The following is an 18,975-nucleotide window of genomic DNA, read 5'->3' as shown; positions in this document are numbered from 1 at the left end:
TCTCTGGGTCCTGGGATTGAGCACCATGGTGGGGCTCTCTACTCAGTGGGGAGCCTGCTTCCCCCTCTCCTTCTGCCCCTTCCCCCGCTTATGTGCACACACGCTCCCTCTTTCTCAAATAAATAAATAAAATCTTAAAAAAAAAATATTGCCAAACAGATAACAGTCACCGAACAGATCAAGTTGCCCATCTAATCACTGTCTGTCCCAGGAGGCTTGTCTCTGACCTGTGAGATGTAAATGAACTTTCATTCCTAGAGCTTCCGTCTCCCTCTGACCACCGTGCCCCTGCGGCATCAACACTTCTGCTACGCGTTGCATTTTGAAGTTAACAGCCCAGGTACTAGCAGTTCAAAACCTTTTTCCTTAAAAAGGAAAAAAGAGAAAGAAAGAAAGAATGAATGAATAAAGGGAGAGAGAAAGAGGAAGGAAGGAAGAAAGGAAGGAAGGAAGGAAGGAAGGAAGGAAGGAAGGAAGGAAGAAAGAAAGAAAAATAGATCATCACAACCTGAGTTTCAAAACACGACTTGAGTTTCGAGTTTGCAAACCCGAAGCTGAGGATGCCTCGGTGAAGCTGGGGTTTCTCAGCTTTGGCACTCCTGATACTCAGACTGGGTAGTTCTCTGGTGCGAGGGGGCTGAACTGTGCACCGTAGGATTTATTCCTCAGTCTTTCTGGCCAGCAATGTCTCCCCTGCCTGTTGCGACAACCAAAAATGTCTCCCAACATTGCCTAATTTTGGGGTGGGGGAGGAAGACGGGGACAGAATTTCTTCCGGTTGAGAACCATTGGTGTATATGATCTGTGCAAAAGCAAGAAAGTAAAATGATGATTTAAGAGTCAGTTCTCCTCTTACCATACACACAACCTCTCCAACACTGAATGTGACCATTTTGCAAAACTCTTAGCCAATGAAGTGGCAATCATTCTGTTATTATGTAATCACAGTGCTCTCCAAGATCTGTGTGCCACATTATCTGCTAAGGGCATGGAGAGACGAGCCCCAGGCTAGTCCTGGAGTTGTACAAGTGGGATGTTGTCCGGGTCTCTGCAGTGATCCTGGTGCAGAAGTAAACGGGCCTCAGCAGCATTCGCTCAATCCAGGGCTAAGTTGGGTTATGTGGGTGTCGTTTTCCCTTCTAATAGGTCATGTTCATCATCTAAACGCTTAGGCATTGAAATCTACCCAGCATGTAGTAGTTACTCAGCAAACACTTGTTGAATGTTTCTCTGAATGGCGTTTCACTTGTTGCAGTTTGCCTTTTGGCTTGGACGATCAGGTACTTTAGTCTGTGCTAAAACTAAACATAGCTTTGTTCAAGTCAGTCAGAGGATAGAATATCTCCTGGAAATTCTCGAAGTCTCTTGTATTCATTATTCCATAATCCCCAAGCTAAAAAAAAAAAAAAAGTATGTGTGTGTGTGTGTGTGTGTGTGTGTGTGTGTGTGTGTCTCCAAAGTACAGAAGCAATCAAAGATCTGTAAGATACACTCCCTCAAACCCAGGTCGTCAAAGAGAGAGAAAAAAGAAGGACTGCACTTTACGCTAGGCCCTGTGCTGTGTGTTAAATACACACCATGTCCTTAGGCTTTGCAGCAAGTTGTGTGGGTGTTAAGAACAGGGGAAATAAGTTCCTCAAAGCCAGACACTGCTACAAGGGGAAGCAGAAATTCAAACCAAGCTCCAGAGGAGTTTTAAGCTGTCTGAGCCCAGTGCGAAGAAGCCTTCCCTGACTCGCTTGTGTGCCAGGCCTCAGGTGTTTATTGAACGGAGAGCCCTGCCCACCACTGTGCGGCCAGCATTGCTGACCGCCCAGCCGCCTCTTCAGCATCTCTGTACCCACCATGGTGGCAGCCTCTACAGAAACAGCACCCAGACCCAACCAGACCAGACCTACAGAGGCTCTGGCTCCTAGCACTTCTAGATTCAGATGTTGTGCGGCTCCCCATGGGGGCGCAGAGGAGTGGGGGGCCAGGAAGTCTTTGCAGTGCCTGCCCCAGCGGCTAGCCAGCACAACCAAGAATTAGAGGGTGCTTAACTCCTCAGAGGCAAAACTTGGACCTGTGAAAGGCAGGAAACCAGGAGCACCTGGGTGGCTCAGTCAGTTAAGGGACTGCCTTCAGCTCAGATCATGATCCCAGGGTCCTGCTCAGCAGGGAGTCTGCTTCTCCCCCCCCCCCCAAGCCACACACACATTTTCCCCTCCCCCACTCCTTCCCCTCCCCTGCCTCTGCCCCTCCCTCTCCCCCTCTAGCACCCTCTCTCCCCCAACACTGTGCTCACATGCTCTCTTGCTCTCTCTCAAAAAATAAATAATAAGAAAGACAGGAAACTAAAAGGAAACAACGTATAAATACATCTCCTGTCCCCCCTCCTGTCAGACTCTTCTGAAATGTAGAGGGTCCGTTTAGCCTTTCTAGAGACCAAGCACCAGCTCTATTTCCTTGTGGAGCTGTGGCCTGTCCAGGAATGTACTACCTTACATTTGTTTTCCTTTGTCCTTTGCCTTCTCTTTTTTCCTCACAAGTACTGCCCTGGGATTACACACACACACACACACACACCCTCCAGTAAAGTGTTAACCTATGTTTTGCCTTAGGTTCTGTTTTCTAGAGATCCCAAGCTAAAACATAAACTTATGCCCTTTTATTTATAAAATAACAGTGCTGCCACTCATACCTCAAAAGTCCAAGAAAAAAAAAACAAACAAAATCCCTCTTTAATACGTTACTCCTTACTGATGATAGCTAATAAATATTTTGAAAGAAAAAAAACAGCTATAATATGTATGGATATAAGGGACAGTGCATCAAGATGGCACTCGATGTGTCTTCATGGTCTCCTTATATCTGCCCTAACCACCAACTGCTTCTCTTATCTTGCTTTTAGATAAAAAGGACGTGTTAACACTCATTTGAGCAGAAGGCTATATTTGTCCTACTGTGATGGTATCTGTAGGATGGAAAGTGTCAGTCATCCTGAAATCAAGTCCTAGCTCTGCTTACTAGCTGTTTGACTTAAGAAAGTCATAATATCTCTAACTAGATATTTCCTCAGAAATATCTAGAAGGAAAACCATCTGTGTCACCTTTCTCATGGGCTGGTGTGACACAGTGAGAGCACTTTGAAACACCATTCAGACGCGTTTTAACTGGAAGAGGAGATAAGGAAATGACTTTCTAATTCAGGCTTCCAAAATTTCCCTTGCAAAGAATGATGACATGCTTCAGTAAGAGAATATAAAGGAGTAAATCACTTAAATCTCCGTAAACATCTTCAAGACAATAATTAAGATTAAAAGCTAAAGAATTAAGACTTCTGACCAAGATGGAATAAAAGAGACTGGGTTTTCCCTCCCATGTGAAACAGACAAAAGAAAAAGAAAAAAAATTAAAAAAAAATTTTTTTTTCAAGATACCTTTTATCAAGCACTGAGGTGATTCCTTGAGAGAAAGGAAAGAAATGCAGTGAGCCTGAGGATTGCTCTTACTGCTGTTGAGTTTCCCAGGGACAGAGCAGGAAAAAGGAAGCCTTGTGGAAACTGTGCAGACAGAGCGGTGAGTCCAAGAGACCAAGGTGACTGGAGGTCAGAGGACAGAGTACCAGAGATGTGAGCAACCCCGACAGAGCACTCCGGAGATCTGCCGAGGGTTCCCTTCCGGTATCCAGCCAGGTGCTAAGCAGTGCATGCCTATGAGCGAACTACCTGAAACTGAGAGAAAACCACCCAAAAGGATTAGCTGGTGCTACACCAGGCTTGGAATAGTGCCTTTTTCTGCCAACCAGACTGGAGAACCTCTTAATTCACAAGGTACTAGGTAGAGTACTTGGAAGATCTTGCCTGCACAGTGGGGAATAATTGGCTGTGCACTAAATGCTGTTCTGGTCCTGCCCAGTAAATTTTTTTTTCCCAAGTTTTTATTTAAATGCCAGTTAGTTAAAATACAATGCAACACTAGTTTCAGGAGTAGAATTTAGTGATCCATCACTCATATACATCACCTGGTGCTCTTCACAAGTGCTCTCCTTAATCTCCATCACCTGTTTCATCCCTCCCTCAACCACCACCCACCACCATCCACCACCACCCACCTCCACTCTGGTAACCTTCAGTTTGTTCTCTATAGTTAAGAGTCTGTTTCTTCATTTGCCTTCCTTTTTTCCCCCTCAATGTTCATTTGTTTTGTTTCTTAAATTCCACAGATGTGTGAAATCATATGGTACTTGTCTTCCTCTGACTGACTTATTTCACTTAGCATAATGCACTCTGGCCTCAGCCACATTGTTGCACATTGCAATATGTCATCCTTTTCTTGGCTGAGTAATATATACACACAGAGATATATTACATATACAACATATATATATATATATATATATATATATAATCTCACATCTTTTTTTTTATCTCACATCTTTTTTGCTAAGATTTTATTTATTTATTTGAGAGCACAAACAGGGAGAGGAGCAGAGGCAGACTCCCCACTGAGCAGGGAGCCCAGTGTGGGGCTTGATCCCAAGACCCTGGGATGGTGACCTGAATTGAAGGCAGACTCTTAACTGACTGAGCCCCCCGGGCACCCCAATACCACATCTTCCTTATCCATTCATCTGTCGATGGACATTTGGGTCTTTCCATAATTTGGCTATTGTTGATAATGCTGCCATAAACACTGGAGTGCATGTACCCCTTCAAATCAGTATTTTCGTATCCTTCAGGCGAATACCTAGTAGTGCGATTGCTGGATCGTAAGGTAGCTCTATTTTTAACTTTTTGAGGAATGCCCATACCATTCTCCAGAGTGGCTGTACCAGTTTGCATTCCCAGGAACAGTATAAGAGGGTTCCCCTTTCTCCACATCCTCACCAATACCTGTTGTTTCCTGTGGTGTTAATTTTAGCCATCCTGACTGGTGTGAGGTAGTATCTCATTGTAGTTTTGATTTCTATTTCCCTGATGGTGAGTGATGATGAGCATATTTTAGTGTGTCTGTTAGCCATCTGGATGGCTTTGGATAGTCTTTGGGAAAATGTCTATTCATGTCTTCTGCCCATTTCTTAACTGGATTATTTGTTTTGGGGATATTGAGTTTGATAAGTTCTTTATACATTTTGGGTACTAATCCTTTATCGGATATATCATTTGCAAATATCTTCTGTCATTCTGTAGGTTGGCTTTTAGTTTTGTTGGTTGCTTCTTTTGCTGTGCAGAAGCTTTTTATTTGGATGAAGTCCCAATAGTTTAATTTCGCTTTTTTTTTTCTTTGCCTCCGGAGACCTATCTAGTAAGAAGTTGCTACAGTTGATGTCAAAGAGGTTACTGTCTGTGTTGTCCTCCAGTATTTTGATGGTTTCCTGTTTCACATTTATGTTTTTTATCCATTTTGAATTTATTTTTGTATATGGTATAAGAAAGTGGTCCAGTTTCATTCTTTTGCATGTCACTATCCAGTTTCCCAACACCATTTTTGAAGAGGCTGTTTTTGTTCCATTAGATATTCTTTCCTACTTTGCTGAAGATTAATTGCCCGTATAGTCGTGGGTTCACTTCTGGGTTTCCTATTCTGTTCCATTGATCTATGTGTCTGTTTTTGTGTGAGTACCATACTGTCTTGATCAGTACAGCTTTATAATACAGCTTGGAGGCCAGAATTGTGATGCCTCCAGCATTGCTTTGTTTTTTCAAGTTTGCTTTGACTATTCAGGGTCTTTTGTGGTTCTATACAAATTTTTAGGCTTGTTCTAGCTGTGAAAATGCTGATATTTTGATAGGCATTGCGTTAAATGTGTAGATCATTTTAGGTAATATGGACAGTTTTACAATGTTTGTTCTTCCAATCCACGAGCATGGAATGTTTTTCCATTTCTTTGGGTCTTTAATTGCTTTCCTCATTGTTTTACGGTTTTCAGAGTACGGATCTTTTACCTCTTTGGTTAGGTTTATTCCTAGGTATCTTATGGCTCTTGATGCAATGGTAAATGGGATCAGTTCCTTGATTCTCTTTCTGCTGCATCATTATTGGTGTATACAAATGCAACAGATTTCTGCACATTGCTGTTGTATCCTGCAACTTTACTGAATTTGTATATCAGCAATTTTTTGGTCAGCCCAACAAGTCTTAAAACCAAACTCTGAAAGGATCAAGTTGTTTCCAAGTAACTAAACTGCATTCCAGAACAAAGCTCAAGAATATTTATAGGAATACAAAAATATCTAACACCCAACACAGTAAAAATGACGATGCCTGGCATCCAATAAAAACTACCAAACATGCAAAGAAACACCAGATGTTAGAATCAGCCACGGACGTTAAAAGTTAAAATTGTAGGGGCACCTGGGTGGCTCAGTGGGTTAAGCCCCTGCCTTCGGCTCAGGTCCTGATCTCAGAGTCCTGGGATAGAGCCCCGCATTGGGCTCTCTGCTCAGCAGGGAGTCTGCTTCCCCCTCTCTCTGCCTGCCTCTCTGTCTACTTGTGCTCTCTGTCAAATAAATAAATAAAATCTTTTAAAAAAAAGTTATAATTGTATTTCAGATATTCAAAACCTTAGAGACATAGATTTTTTTAAAGATGCAAGTCAAACATCTAGAGATGAAAACTATAATGTCCGAGCTGAAAGATACCCAGGATGAGATTAACAGTGTATCCATATAGTAAAATACTACTCAGCAATGAAAAGGGACGAATGATGGATGTGATATTGATGAATCTCAGAATAACTGGACTGAGTGAATGAATGCAGACAAAAAAGATTGCATGCTGTGTAAATCCTTTTACATGAAATTCTAGAGGATGCAAAATAATCTATAGTTAGAGAAACATAGGATCAATGATTACCAGGTAGGGGGGCAAGAGGAAGGAATTCATTTCCAAAGGGCACAAGGACACTTTTGAGGGTGATAATTATGTTTGCTGTTTTTATTTTTATGGTAATTTCACAGGTATACAGACATAGATGTCAAAACTTACCAATTTGTACGCTTTAAATATATATGGCTTATTGTATATTGATTATAATTCAGCAAAGCGTTAATTTTTAAAGACTAAAGAGATATGCATGTATTTAAAAAGACACTGCCCAACTCAGGACATAGAGGACTCATAAATAAAACCACATTTTTAAATATTTAAATTTTTGTAAATTTTAAAGAATGGTAAAATGTTTACATCTGTAATTTTTATTACATCTAAGTCTATAGTGTCTACGGACTGCATCTATTGTATAGTATCTATAGCATCTAGAATAGTAACTAAAACTTGGTTTGAGGGCTCTTTCATTTCTTAGCAGTACACTGGAAAATGTCCCCCCATATTTCCCCCCATATTTTCATGGTTCTTTCCATTAAAAATAAAAACCCTAAGAGCTAGGAAGCACAAGGTCAATTTCAATTATCATTTTTTCCAATACTTACTTTACATATTAAGAAAACTCTACACATTTTTCTTAAGCATAAGTGAGTGACTGTACACTTACTCCCAATACCTTTCTCCATCTGATATGTGGTCTCGGCTGAAAAACTCTCTGAGGGTCTGCTTATGACTCAAGGGCTTTAATTCAGTTCCTGTTGACCTGCTTCATTAGAGACACAGTGCTGTGATGCCTGCCATTCTATTTGGGAATGAACTAATTTATGTCTTCTCTTGTTCCCAACTTGTCTGTCCCGACTGTGTCCAGTTTGACGCTGACCGCGACGAGGATGAGGTGTTCTATGACATCAGCATGGCAGTTGACAGCAAGTTATTTCCAAACAAAGAAGCTGCGGCCGGTAAGTCACTGTGTCCTTCAGGCCACCGTATGGCCTGACCACCTGCCAAGTGTCTGGAGCTTTGTAGTAATATCGGAGCACAGCAATCTGCTGTAAGGCTTTAAGGACGACGCTATCCTCAGAGCTTTATACTTTCTGGTTTAAAAATAAAGGTACAAAACAAAATAGAAAAGAAGGACTCTCCATCTGGCCCTCATAGTTAATGGGCTTATTTTATTTATTTATTTTTTTATTTGATAGACAGATATCACAAGTAGGCAGAGAGGCAGGCAGAGCGAGAGAGAAGGGAGCAGGCTCCCTGCTGAGCAGAGAGCCCGATGTGGGGCTCGATCCCAGAACCCTGGGATCATGACCCGAGCTGAAGGCAGAGGCTTTAACCCACTGAGCCACCCAGGCACCCCATAGTTTATGTTTTTCCTCCAGTCATTGCACATGTAAAGTAGCAGGCAGTCCCAGTGTAACATAGGACGTCTGTTACTATAATTGAAAAAACCGAATCTAGCCCATTCTTTGTGCAACAATTAAAAGTTATAGTTCCTCCGGGACTCCTTAACTGTATTTGTCTCTGCCTTGCCCCTTGGGAAAAGCCTCCCCTTCTGTCAGAGAGCTACTCCTATCCCAACCCACAGCTCCCGTGTTGGCTCTGCGCCTTCCCTTCCTAAGCGCTCACACGTTGGACGTTGTGACAGTGCAGGGCTGTCACACTCCCTTCTGTAGGCAGTACTCACAGTTCTGTCCTTGACCCTTTTCTCACTCTCTTTGACTATCTGACTCTGTTCAACTCATTGTTCCTCGTGATCTCAACTATCAGCTGCATGCGGTTGACTCTCAAACCTTCATCCCAGTCCTGACCTTTCTTCTCAGTAATAGCGTCAGTGGGTAGAGACCAAAAGAATTCTGGGCTGTAAGGAAAAAGATTAAACACTTAAAATGTTCAACCATATTTGATTTGAAGCACCCTAAGAGTAGCTTCAAAGAAAGGCAGAATAAAAAGAAAGGCAAGGATATAGTCTTTCTGGGCAGCCCCACCGAGAACAGATAATAATATACACTCACCTGCCTGGTTGTCCAGTGATAGTTACAATAAGATGGCCTACAGCTGGAAAGAAGGAATACTGAGAAACTTGTACCATCATATAAACCAGAGTTCTGCTGCTCTGGAAAATGCTATGACACCTGGGCTTTGTAGGTCAATCCTTTATTTAGAACATTTACTTAGACATCTACCAACAAATATCTAATTGTTAGGTGTCCTCAGTTTGCCCACACAGTGGAGTAGAGGAGCTGATTTAAGCTACCCCTTGTATTTTTTTCTAATTTTTTAAAATGTTAATTCCAGTATAGTTAACATATACGGTGTGATATTAGTATCAGTGTACAGTAAAGGGATTCAGTAATTCCATACGTGACTCAGTGCTCATCGTGATAAGTGCATTCTTAATCCCCTTCATCTCTTTCACCCATCCCCCACCCACCTCCTATCGCATCACCTTCAGTTTGTTCTCTACAGTCAAGGGTCTGTTTCTTGGTTTGTCTCTCTTTTTTTCCTTTGTTCATTTGTTTTCTTTCTTAAATTCCACATGTGAGTGAAATCGTATGGTATTTGTCTTTCTCTAACCGACTCATTTCAGTCAGCATTATACCCTCTAGATCCATCCATGTTGTTGCAAATGGCAAGATCTCATTCCTTTTTTATGGCTGTATATATTCCATTGTACATATATACCACATCTTTTTTTTTTTAAACAGACTTTTTTTTTTTTTTTGACGATCCCTTTCATTTATTTGACAGAGAGAGACACAGCGAGAGAGCAAACACAAGCAGGGGGAGTGAGAGAGGGAGAAGCAGGCTTCCCACCGAGCAGGGAGTCGATGCAGGGCTCGAAGGATCCCTGGATCCTGGACTGATCCCTGATTCAGGGCTCCCAGGATCCTGGGATCATGACCTGAGCCGAAGGCAGACGCTTAACGACTGAGCCACCGAGGCGCTCAGTGTTTTTGTATTCTTTGGGTAAATACTCAGTAGAGGAGTTACTGGATGATATGGTAGTTCTATTTTCAATTCTTTGAGGAACCTCCATGTTGTTTTCCACAGTGGCTGCGGCCATTGGCATTCCCACCGACAGTGGGAGGGTTCCTTTTTCTCCATATCCTTAAAGTTGCCTTCTTTAGAACACTTGACCCTCTACTTCGTGGCTCTCTAATGGCATTTCTCCAAGGCGGCCTTATCCTGTAGCCATGCAACAGCGCTAGCCTCCGTGCTCGTGGGCAAACTGCATGCGGGCAGGTGCGGTATCCTCAGTGTGCTCAGCACCTGCCCCATCGCAGAGGTTTCTGGGGACCTCGTCTTTCCTCTCTATACCTCCAGACTTTTAAACAGCGGAGTCGGCTCACAGTCTCAGCTCCCACGAGCTCCCCTCCATGCCTCAGAAGCCTGAAAGCAGAGTCCTGTCCCAGCCTTAAAATAAGCCTGGTCTATCTATAACAGCCCTTGGTTGAGGAAGTGAGCAGGGAGGGACTGTGGTAAACCAGAAACACGCGGTGCTGCCCCTACAGGAGGCAGCCCCTTGGAAGCCCCATGCTATGGTTGCCATTAAGGAACCGGCCAATGGTTGCTGGATCCTTCTCTGTTTCAACAGAAAACAGAGCCTGCATCTGTAGGTGAAATCCTCAGGCTTGTAAATGCTGCTGACTCACCCAGTCAAACAAGCAGGTCCGTGGCCCCTGCTCTGTGAATTGCCAGCCCCCAGGTTTTCTCCCTCAACTTTTCCCTTCTATCTGGTCCCTCCCTGCAGAATCTCAGCCACCCCACAGCTCCCACATCACCTCATGGCTTTCCATTCTTCCTTTAAATTTTTTAAATAAAAATTGATCATGGGGGTGCCTGGGTGGCTCAGTGGGTTAAGCCTCTGCCTTCGGCTCAGGTCATGATCTCAGGGTCCGGTGATGGAGCCCCGTGTCGGGCTCTCTGCTCAGCAGGGAGCCTGCTTCTTCCTCTCTCTCTGCCTGCCTCTCTGCCTACTTATGATCTCTGTCTGTCAAATAAATAAATAAATAATCTTAAAAAAATTTGATCATGATGATCTGACATGCATATACATAGCGAAATGACTACTACAGTTAAGCTAAGTAGTATATCTTCTCTTCATTTAGTCACCATTTTTCTGTATTTAACCAGAGCACCAGAAATATATTCTCTTAGCAAATTTCCGGTACTTTTTTTTTTTTTTTAGATTTTATTTATTTATTTGACAGAGAAAGAGGGAATACAAGCAGGGGGAGTGGGTAGAGGGAGAAGCAGGCTTCCCGCCAAGCAGGGAGCCCAACGCGGGGCTTGATCCCAGGACCCTGGGATAATGACCTGAGCTGAAGGGAGCTGCTTAATGACTGAGCCACCCAGGTGCCCCAAATTTCCAGTACTTAAGGCAATATTATTAACTATAGTCATCAGGCTGTACATTACATCCCTAGATTTACTCATCCCACGTAATGCAACTTTGTATCCTTTGGCCAACATCTTCCGGTTTCCCCCACCCCCATGCCTTGATAACCATTGCTCTACTCTCTGCTTCAGTGAATTTGTTTTTAGACCCCACCCTATCAGTGAGGTCATGCAGTTTTTCTCTCTTAAGGGAGCCAGGCAAAAATGTCCCTATCCTCACGGCCCATGCCAATCGTCATTCCTCCGGAACACCTTGGGAGTGCAGTCCCTGTTCTTTATCCCCACTGCATTTGTCAGGGCTTTGTTACTCTTTGCCAGCCTTTGACCTCATCCCTGGTCTCTTATCTCATCCCTAGCCTCTCCCATCCGTTAGGAATCCTGTTGCTGTCATGGACTCCTCATCCATTGCAGCTCTGACTACCCTGCCTCCCCAACAAAACGAAACAAAGCAAAACCTTCAATGACTTCCCTGCAGGCTGAGCCCCAGTGTCCTTAGCATGACAAAAACACCCTTAGCTTTGCTGCAATGATTCTCCTCCTGCCCCAGCATCGCCTCCCCCTACCCCCGAAACCCCAACAGGCTTCCTCCAGCTCCAAGAATGTCTCAGGCACCTTCCTGCCTCTGGCCATTTGCACGAATTATTTGGTATCCTGCCCCTGTGTGCATTCTCTCTACTCTCTCACCCCTTAGACCCTCCTTCAGCCGGCGAGATCCTATTTTGTATCTTAGTTTAAATGTGATTTTCCTCAGGAGGCATTCTCAGCCTCCCTCCCAGACTAGATTAGACTCCAGTTCCCTTACTTTTCCTTCAAGGTGTTTATCACACTTGTGATCATATAATCCGGTATAGGGCTGTTTGTTAAAAATCTGTTTCCTTTATTAGAGTGCAAGACTTTATGAAGATGGAGAATGTGTGTGCGTGCGTGCGTGTGTGTGTGTGTGTGTGTGTGTGTTTGATACGCAGTGTGAATCTCATTGGAAATACCACAGAAGCCTCCTTTCACCCAGCTGGTCACCTCAGCTGAGCCACTTGTCTGAGTATGTGGACTCATAGCCTCTCCTCCTCTCTTCCGGTCTCTTTGACCTCTCTCTTTTCCTTCCTCCCCCTCCCCTGTCATGGAGTAACTGGAAAATCACTCCTGCTGGCTTGCGCCAACCAGTTCCAACTCCAGATCCCTTGAGGAGCTCACCTTCTAGTCCCAAATACCTTCCAGATATTTTTTCAAAGAAATGCAATGCTCTTCAAAGGAATTCTAATGCAAACTTCAGTAATAATTTCCATGCCTGTTGGAATAAGAGCTGTGCTCTCCGTGCCTGACGCCTGAGGCACATAGAAGAATTTCAGTTTGTGGAGTGAATGGAGAAGATCAAGAACTGCAAAAGCAAAATGCCTATGTCCTTTTAGTCTTTTTTCAGTCATCCAGCATGTATGTATGTATCAAATGCATAGAATTTCTAAGTTTTGTTCTTAAATTTAGAGATCTAAATTAAATTTAGATGAAATACAACGCCACCTAAAACTGTTTGCAGTGGAGCCGAAGAGACAGGACAAGGGAGAGCCTGCCTTGGGGCCGGCGGGTGGGGGGCACCGATGATGTGTTAGAGGGGCTTTATCTACAGGTCCCCTTCACTGCCCAAGAAGCTCTGCCTTGCAGGAGTGCCCCTCGATTTGGGACTCAAAGTGGGAGGAGCACCTTCCTTAAACTTCAGATTAAAGATCCACGAGAAGGAGAAAAGTCTGTGACATTGTCCCAGAAGGCAATATGGTTAGCTTTCCAGTACCTCTTAGGCCAATTTGTATCATCTTCTCACTTAAATTTAGGGAGACAACCTGAAAATAAATAATCTTTCCGAAGATGATCCTACATCCGAAATGGGTGAAGCTGTGTGCTCCCTGGGGGATTCTATTTCAGCTCTGTATCTACAGAAAGAATATTTTGAAATCTGAAAGAAGTCGAGAAATTCAAAATAGGGGGAAGTGAAAGCTGTACTATCACTTTCACAAAATGCCCTAATTTTGCTGTCCCTTTTGAGTTACGAGATCATTGCAGGTGTTTTATGCATTAAATGGTTCAATGAAAGAAGGCAAAAATGTGTACATATATCTACATTTACCTCCTTCTTCTGTATGTCAAAACTTAGACTATTATAAAGGTCCCATTTTCAGCAAACCCAGCAACCAATGCTAAAAGAACATGAAAGCTATTCAGGCACTATCTGAGCCGATAATGACAGCCATTGTCTAGTGCTTCCTATGATTTATTATTACTGTTGCCAGGAGCAACAACGTATCAAGAAATTCCATCCCTTAATGATACAATAAAATTTCTGTTAAAAGCATTTTGTTAGGAAAGCCAATCTCTTCTTTGTAAGCACAAGTTTTTTTTTTTTTTAAAGGTTTCCCCCCCCCCCCCCTTAAACAAAGATCTCTTCATTCAACCATCGCTGGAGATAGTTTTCTAACACTCTTGTTCCAGTTTAAATATTAACGTGTAATTATCTGTTAACCAGGTTGTTTAAGAGCTCTTCAAAATTTGTACTTTTTTAAAACAATTGAAAGAACAGTTTCTAATTAAATAAAATAAGTAGGACACAGGAACTAAAAGAGGCTGTATGTTTAATAAGCCTTTGTGTTCAGATCGCATTGCTCGTTCCACATAAATCACTCCAAATACCGCCGAGACGAGGGTATCGTTTGAATCCAAGTACCTATCACCACTCCTATGAGTCCACGGTGGGTAATATCCATATTATGGAAACAATAAAAGCTTTTATTGATATAGACAGTGATGCTGTCTATATCAGCCACTCAGAAAGGAGCATCAGTTGTCCCAGAGTGGAGGGGCACTCCTTGATTCCAGTTCTGGTTCTCCCATGTTCACAGCCACCTGGTGACAGGCCTCATCACCAGCCAACCACTGTTACTCATTTTCTGAGAATGTAGAAGAGATGGCAGACTCCACCAAGTCCCGTCCCATAGGGTACTGTGATGAGCGATCATATTCGTAAAGCTGTTTGGACCGCCCCTGCTGAACCTTCCGAGTAGGCAGGATATGTTGGGAGCTATGACTTCTGTCTTTGATCTCACTTTCTGTAGGACCTAGCCCAAGTTATTTGACTTCTGCAAAGCTCATCTTCTTCTTTTCTAAAATGGGGGGGTGGTATTCTATGAAATACTGGTCCTAAAACTTCCATGATCCTACAATGGAAAAATGCACGTTTACTTCTGACATCTTGACTGCCCCACACTACATAAGTGCAAACTGATCCAAAATGGGCTTCAAGACAATCAAATATTTTGGCTCTCAGATACACCTTATAAAATTTCTTATTTGAAAGATAGCAAAAGCACAAAGAAAATTACACACAATGGCATTACTTTGTAAAATTATACATAAACTTTAAGTTTCCATATGACCCCTCTAGTCTCACTTTGTTAATAGCATGTGGTGCGTTGTCTTGCCCACTCCTTTCTGGCAACCACCTTATTAGCAATGGACTTGGCAAGGGCTGTTCTCAAGATGTGCTGGCATCACCCGCAGCTGTGCTCTGCACACCTATGGCAATTCCACAGTTACTTACTCTTCCAAAATTCTTTGATGGATCAAGTATCTTTGTTCTGAAAAAAAAAAAAAATTTAAGATTTTATTTATTTATTTGAGAAAGAGAGTGAGAGAGGGCATGAGAAGGGAGAAAGTCAGAGGGAGGAGCAGACTCCCCGCAGAGGTGGGAGCCCGATGCAGGACTCAATCCCAGGACTCTGGGACTTGATCCCCGGGACACCTGAGCAGAAGGCAGTGGCTTAACCAACTGAGTCAGCCAGGCGCCCCTCCACTCTGAAAAATCGTATTGTCCTTTAAAAAAAGGGTAAAGATACACAAAAACCAGGTTGTTACTGCTTAGTACTTAGACAGTATGACAATGGGCAAGTCCTTAGTTGATTTGATAAACAGTGGGGGTAATCAGGAGTGGAAAAAAAAAAAATAACAGGAGAAGAGATGAGAAAAGACTGTGTGAGGACAAATCTTGAAACTCTCTTTGGAAGAAAGGATGAAAGCGCCCTCTCTGGGAGAGCTCTATCTGAAAAGCCATGTGAGATGCTTGACGTTTTGAATGTTCATTAAACATCAGTCAGTGTGTCTTCTGACCAAGAATTATTTGCAAGGACAGGTCTACAATGAAATGTGGAGTGGTTTGTTTCTTCACATACAGCATTTTATGGGTGGCACTGAATTCTGTCTTCCCGGCTAGTTGGGTGATAGGTATTTCCTGGGGGGAAAGAGTCATTAAAGAGGATGATAAATCAGTTGTGCTTCAGGAGCCCCATTATGAAAATTGCCAGCTTAAGTTTGAGCCATGAGGATTAGTGGGTAAGCAAATTAATGTAACCTGTAGTACCTAGGATGGGGGAAAACTCCCTATTAATAACTTCAGTTAACCTGACGTTTCTCATCATCAGAGACTAAGGTGACCCAAAGCCTGGAGGAAAAACTTGTCAGGTTTTTATGGAAGGAGCAAACTCAGCCCCACTTATTTCCGGAACTTCCTTGCTCTTCTCCCACTCCACAATTTGCTCATGGTGTTCTCTCTATCTCCTTTACTGCTACACACCCCTAAACCACTTCCCCTGCTGGACCATCCTTACTCACCCTCAAAATTCAGGCTCATAGATTTATTCCTTGTGATTGGTTCTTACTTCCATCATCACCTCCACTTCTAGTTGGAATTAGAAGCTCCTTTTTTTTTAAAGATTTTGTTTAATTATTTGACAGATAGAGATCACAAGTAGCCAGAGAGGCAGGCAGAGAGAGAGCGAGAGAGCAGGGAAGCAGGTTCTCTGCTGAGCAGAGAGTCTGATGTGGGGCTCAATTCCAGGACCCTGAGATCATGACCTCAGCTGAAGGCAGAGGCTTAACCCATTGAGCCACCCAGGTGCCCCAACTTAGAAGCTCTTTATTTTGGTTTCTGAACCTTGCTGTTGACAAATCAGTCTCCTCCACGGGACTGTCGTCTTCTTAAGGCTAGAAACAGTGTCTAGAATATCTATATTTTCTATCTAGGAGCCCAAACATGGTGCCCAGCAGAGGAGAAGAGTCTAAAAATGTTTGTGAATTTAATGTAACCATAAGAAGATACGGAAACCTAGTGGGAGATAGTTTTCTATAGAAATATGCACAGACAGCCTTCATCAGGTCATCTTTTCTTTCCTCTTAGGTTCGAGTGACCTTGATCCTTCAATGATGTTGGACACTGGAGAGACCATTGATACAGGCTCTGACTATGAAGATCAGGTAACTAAAGTCTAAAAATATCTCTCTATTGAAATGTTTTTAATTTTAAACTTTGTGTTTTATGAAAATTAGAATTATAAATCATTTTTGAGGTGTTTACAGGTAACAGCATATTCCATGACAAGTCATACTAACCTACAGCTTCAGCCCCCCTCCCCTTCCCCACAGTTTCAAAACAGCAATTAATTAAGGAAAGGTTTGTGGTTTGAGTTACATGAGAAGGAAGTGAGGTTATGTGAGGTTCTCTCATGCAAGAATTTGCCTGTCTCTCTCGATCCCTTTCCAATCAGGAACTAACAGTATTTACTGAGAACTAGCTACAGGCTCTGGATTCTGCTTTTCTATTTCTAACCTTTGAAAAGGACTAATGACCAACAACAACATAGCCAAGAAGTCAAATATATTTTCTATTTTAATAAAACCAGAGAAATTTATCTGGGTCATTTTCCTCTCAGCGGAAGAACTCTCCCTCCTGCTGTATTTTAATAATCCAGAATAGTTGGAAAATGATCTAACTCTCTAATTAGGCTTTTTGTTTAAAAAGAGGGTAATGTCTGAAACTTCCTTCTACTGCTCATCAGTGCTCCTCTACGATGACTGAAAGTCGAATGAACATGAGGGTTTTCCCCCCAATCTTCAACGTATATATGCCACGAATAAAGCAGATAGATCTGGGGCGCCTGGGAGGCTCAGTTGGTTAAGCGGCTGCTTTCGGCTCAGGTCATGATCCCAGCGTCTTGGGATCGAGTCCCGCATCGGGCTCCTTGCTCGGCGGGGAGCCTGCTTCTCCCTCTGCCTCTGCCTGCCACTCTGTCTGCCTGTGCTCGCTCGCTCGCTCTCTCTCTCTAATAAATAAGTTTTTAAAAAATTTAAAAAAAAAATAAGCAGATAGATCTAACCAGTATCCAAATGTAATGGCTGGCTATGCATTTCATATTCATATTCAGAAGCTATTTTCAAGGGACATCTTGGTGGCTCAGTCAGTTAAGCATCTGCCTTCAGCTCAGATCATGATCTGGGGTCCTGAGATGGTCCCAGGTAGGGCTGTGTGCTCAGTTTGAGGAGTCTGCTTCTTCCTCTCCCTCTGCCCCTCTAACCTGCTGGCACTCTCTCACGTGCACACGCTCTCACTCTCTCTCTCTCTCAAATAAATAATAAAATCTTTGAAGAAAAAAAAAGAAGCCATTTTCATGAGCATTAGGTTCTTTCTTTTATATTAAATAGCAAAGAGAAAATATTAACAAGTGATATAATAGGTACTGTGTATTTATAATATTTTTTGCATTTATTAACACTTAATACATACCCCACATTGTGCCAAGTTCCTTAGTTTTATTCTCTCACTAATCCCTTACAACAGCTCTAGGAAATAGGAATTATTATCTTTATTTTATAGATAAGAAAATAAAGACTCAAAGAGTAATTTGCCCACAGTTAAAAATAGTTTCACAGTGGGGAGGTGAACTTAGGGCACATTTCCTCACATCTGCGCCATGCTGCCTCCTAACTCAGCCTCCAAGGACAGGCCACTCAGGGATAGATTTTAAGAGCCTTTTCAGTTGCTCATTCCCAAGACCCTAGCAGAGGCAAATCCCAAACATCACTACTGAAGGGGAGCTCATGATCCAAAATTACAGGCTGCATAAAGACATGAACCATTACCAGATAACCAGCTGATTCAAAAAATGGAAGGTTTCACACCCCAAGAACTAGAGCGAACAAGAAAGTCTGAAAGAAATTCCAATATAGAAATACTTAAAATATTCAAGAAGATAAAAGGAAGATAAACCATGAAACAAGTACAGAAAAGAATGGGAAGGAAGAGGCAAGAAGGAAAAGGAAAGAAATAGCAATTCTAGGCACAAAAAATACTGTCATTGAAATAAAAATTCCATTAACAGTTGGAATAGCAGACTAGACACAGCTGAAGAAACTAAATGATAGAACTGAGGAAATTGCCTTAGAATAAACCAGAAAGCTAAACAGTTGTCAAATGTAAGAAACAATTCAGGAGTCACTGAGGATAGATTGATTGGGCCAACATATTCGAAAAAGAGTTCCAGGAGGAAATAGAGGAGGGATGGAGCAGAGGCTCCCTTTTATTTATTCTTTGATTTATTTTTTTTATTTTAACAGGTACTAGTTGAGAATTTTGCAGAGATGAGAAACAACACAAGTTCCCAGATTAAAGGAGCACATCCAGTTCTGAGCAGGATAAAAACAACGAAAACAAAACTCTTCCCTATTCTTTTTTTTCATTTAGTCATTTAACAAACACTAATTGAGCCCCTACTGTATGCCAGATACTGTGTAGGTACTTGAAATGCGTAATTATAAAAAATGGGCAAGAAGCTTACATTCTAGTGGAGAAGACAGATACTAAACAATCAACGTGATAAATGAGTAAATTCTCTAGATGTCGGAAGTGGTGAGTCCTACAAGAAAAGGAAAAGTAGAATAAGGTAAGAGGATTAG

The 18,975-nt window shown here is 42.4% G+C and overlaps 1 protein-coding gene across 5 annotated transcripts in view; it reads left to right on the top strand.

Moving 5' to 3' along the window:
• AK5 (adenylate kinase 5) overlaps positions 1-18,975 on the top strand; it is a gene marked incomplete at both ends in the record, with an annotated part of 243,344 nt that overhangs the window by 126,680 nt on the left and 97,689 nt on the right. For 4 of the 5 annotated variants that reach the window (XM_080801037.1, XM_080801038.1, XM_080801036.1 and 1 more), the window contains 2 exons: positions 7,676-7,766; positions 16,424-16,500. In XM_080801037.1, coding sequence (XP_080657163.1) covers positions 7,676-7,766; positions 16,424-16,500 — 168 coding nt within the window. The remainder of the gene's footprint in view (positions 1-7,675; positions 7,767-16,423; positions 16,501-18,975) is intronic. The other variant, XM_080801039.1, reaches the window with a different exon arrangement.

This window comes from Martes martes (assembly GCF_963455335.1).
Source record: "Martes martes genome assembly, chromosome: 4".
Lineage (NCBI taxonomy): Eukaryota > Metazoa > Chordata > Mammalia > Carnivora > Mustelidae > Martes > Martes martes.
The sequence above is the reverse complement of the archived record's forward strand: the minus strand, read 5'-3'. Positions and strand labels throughout refer to the sequence as shown.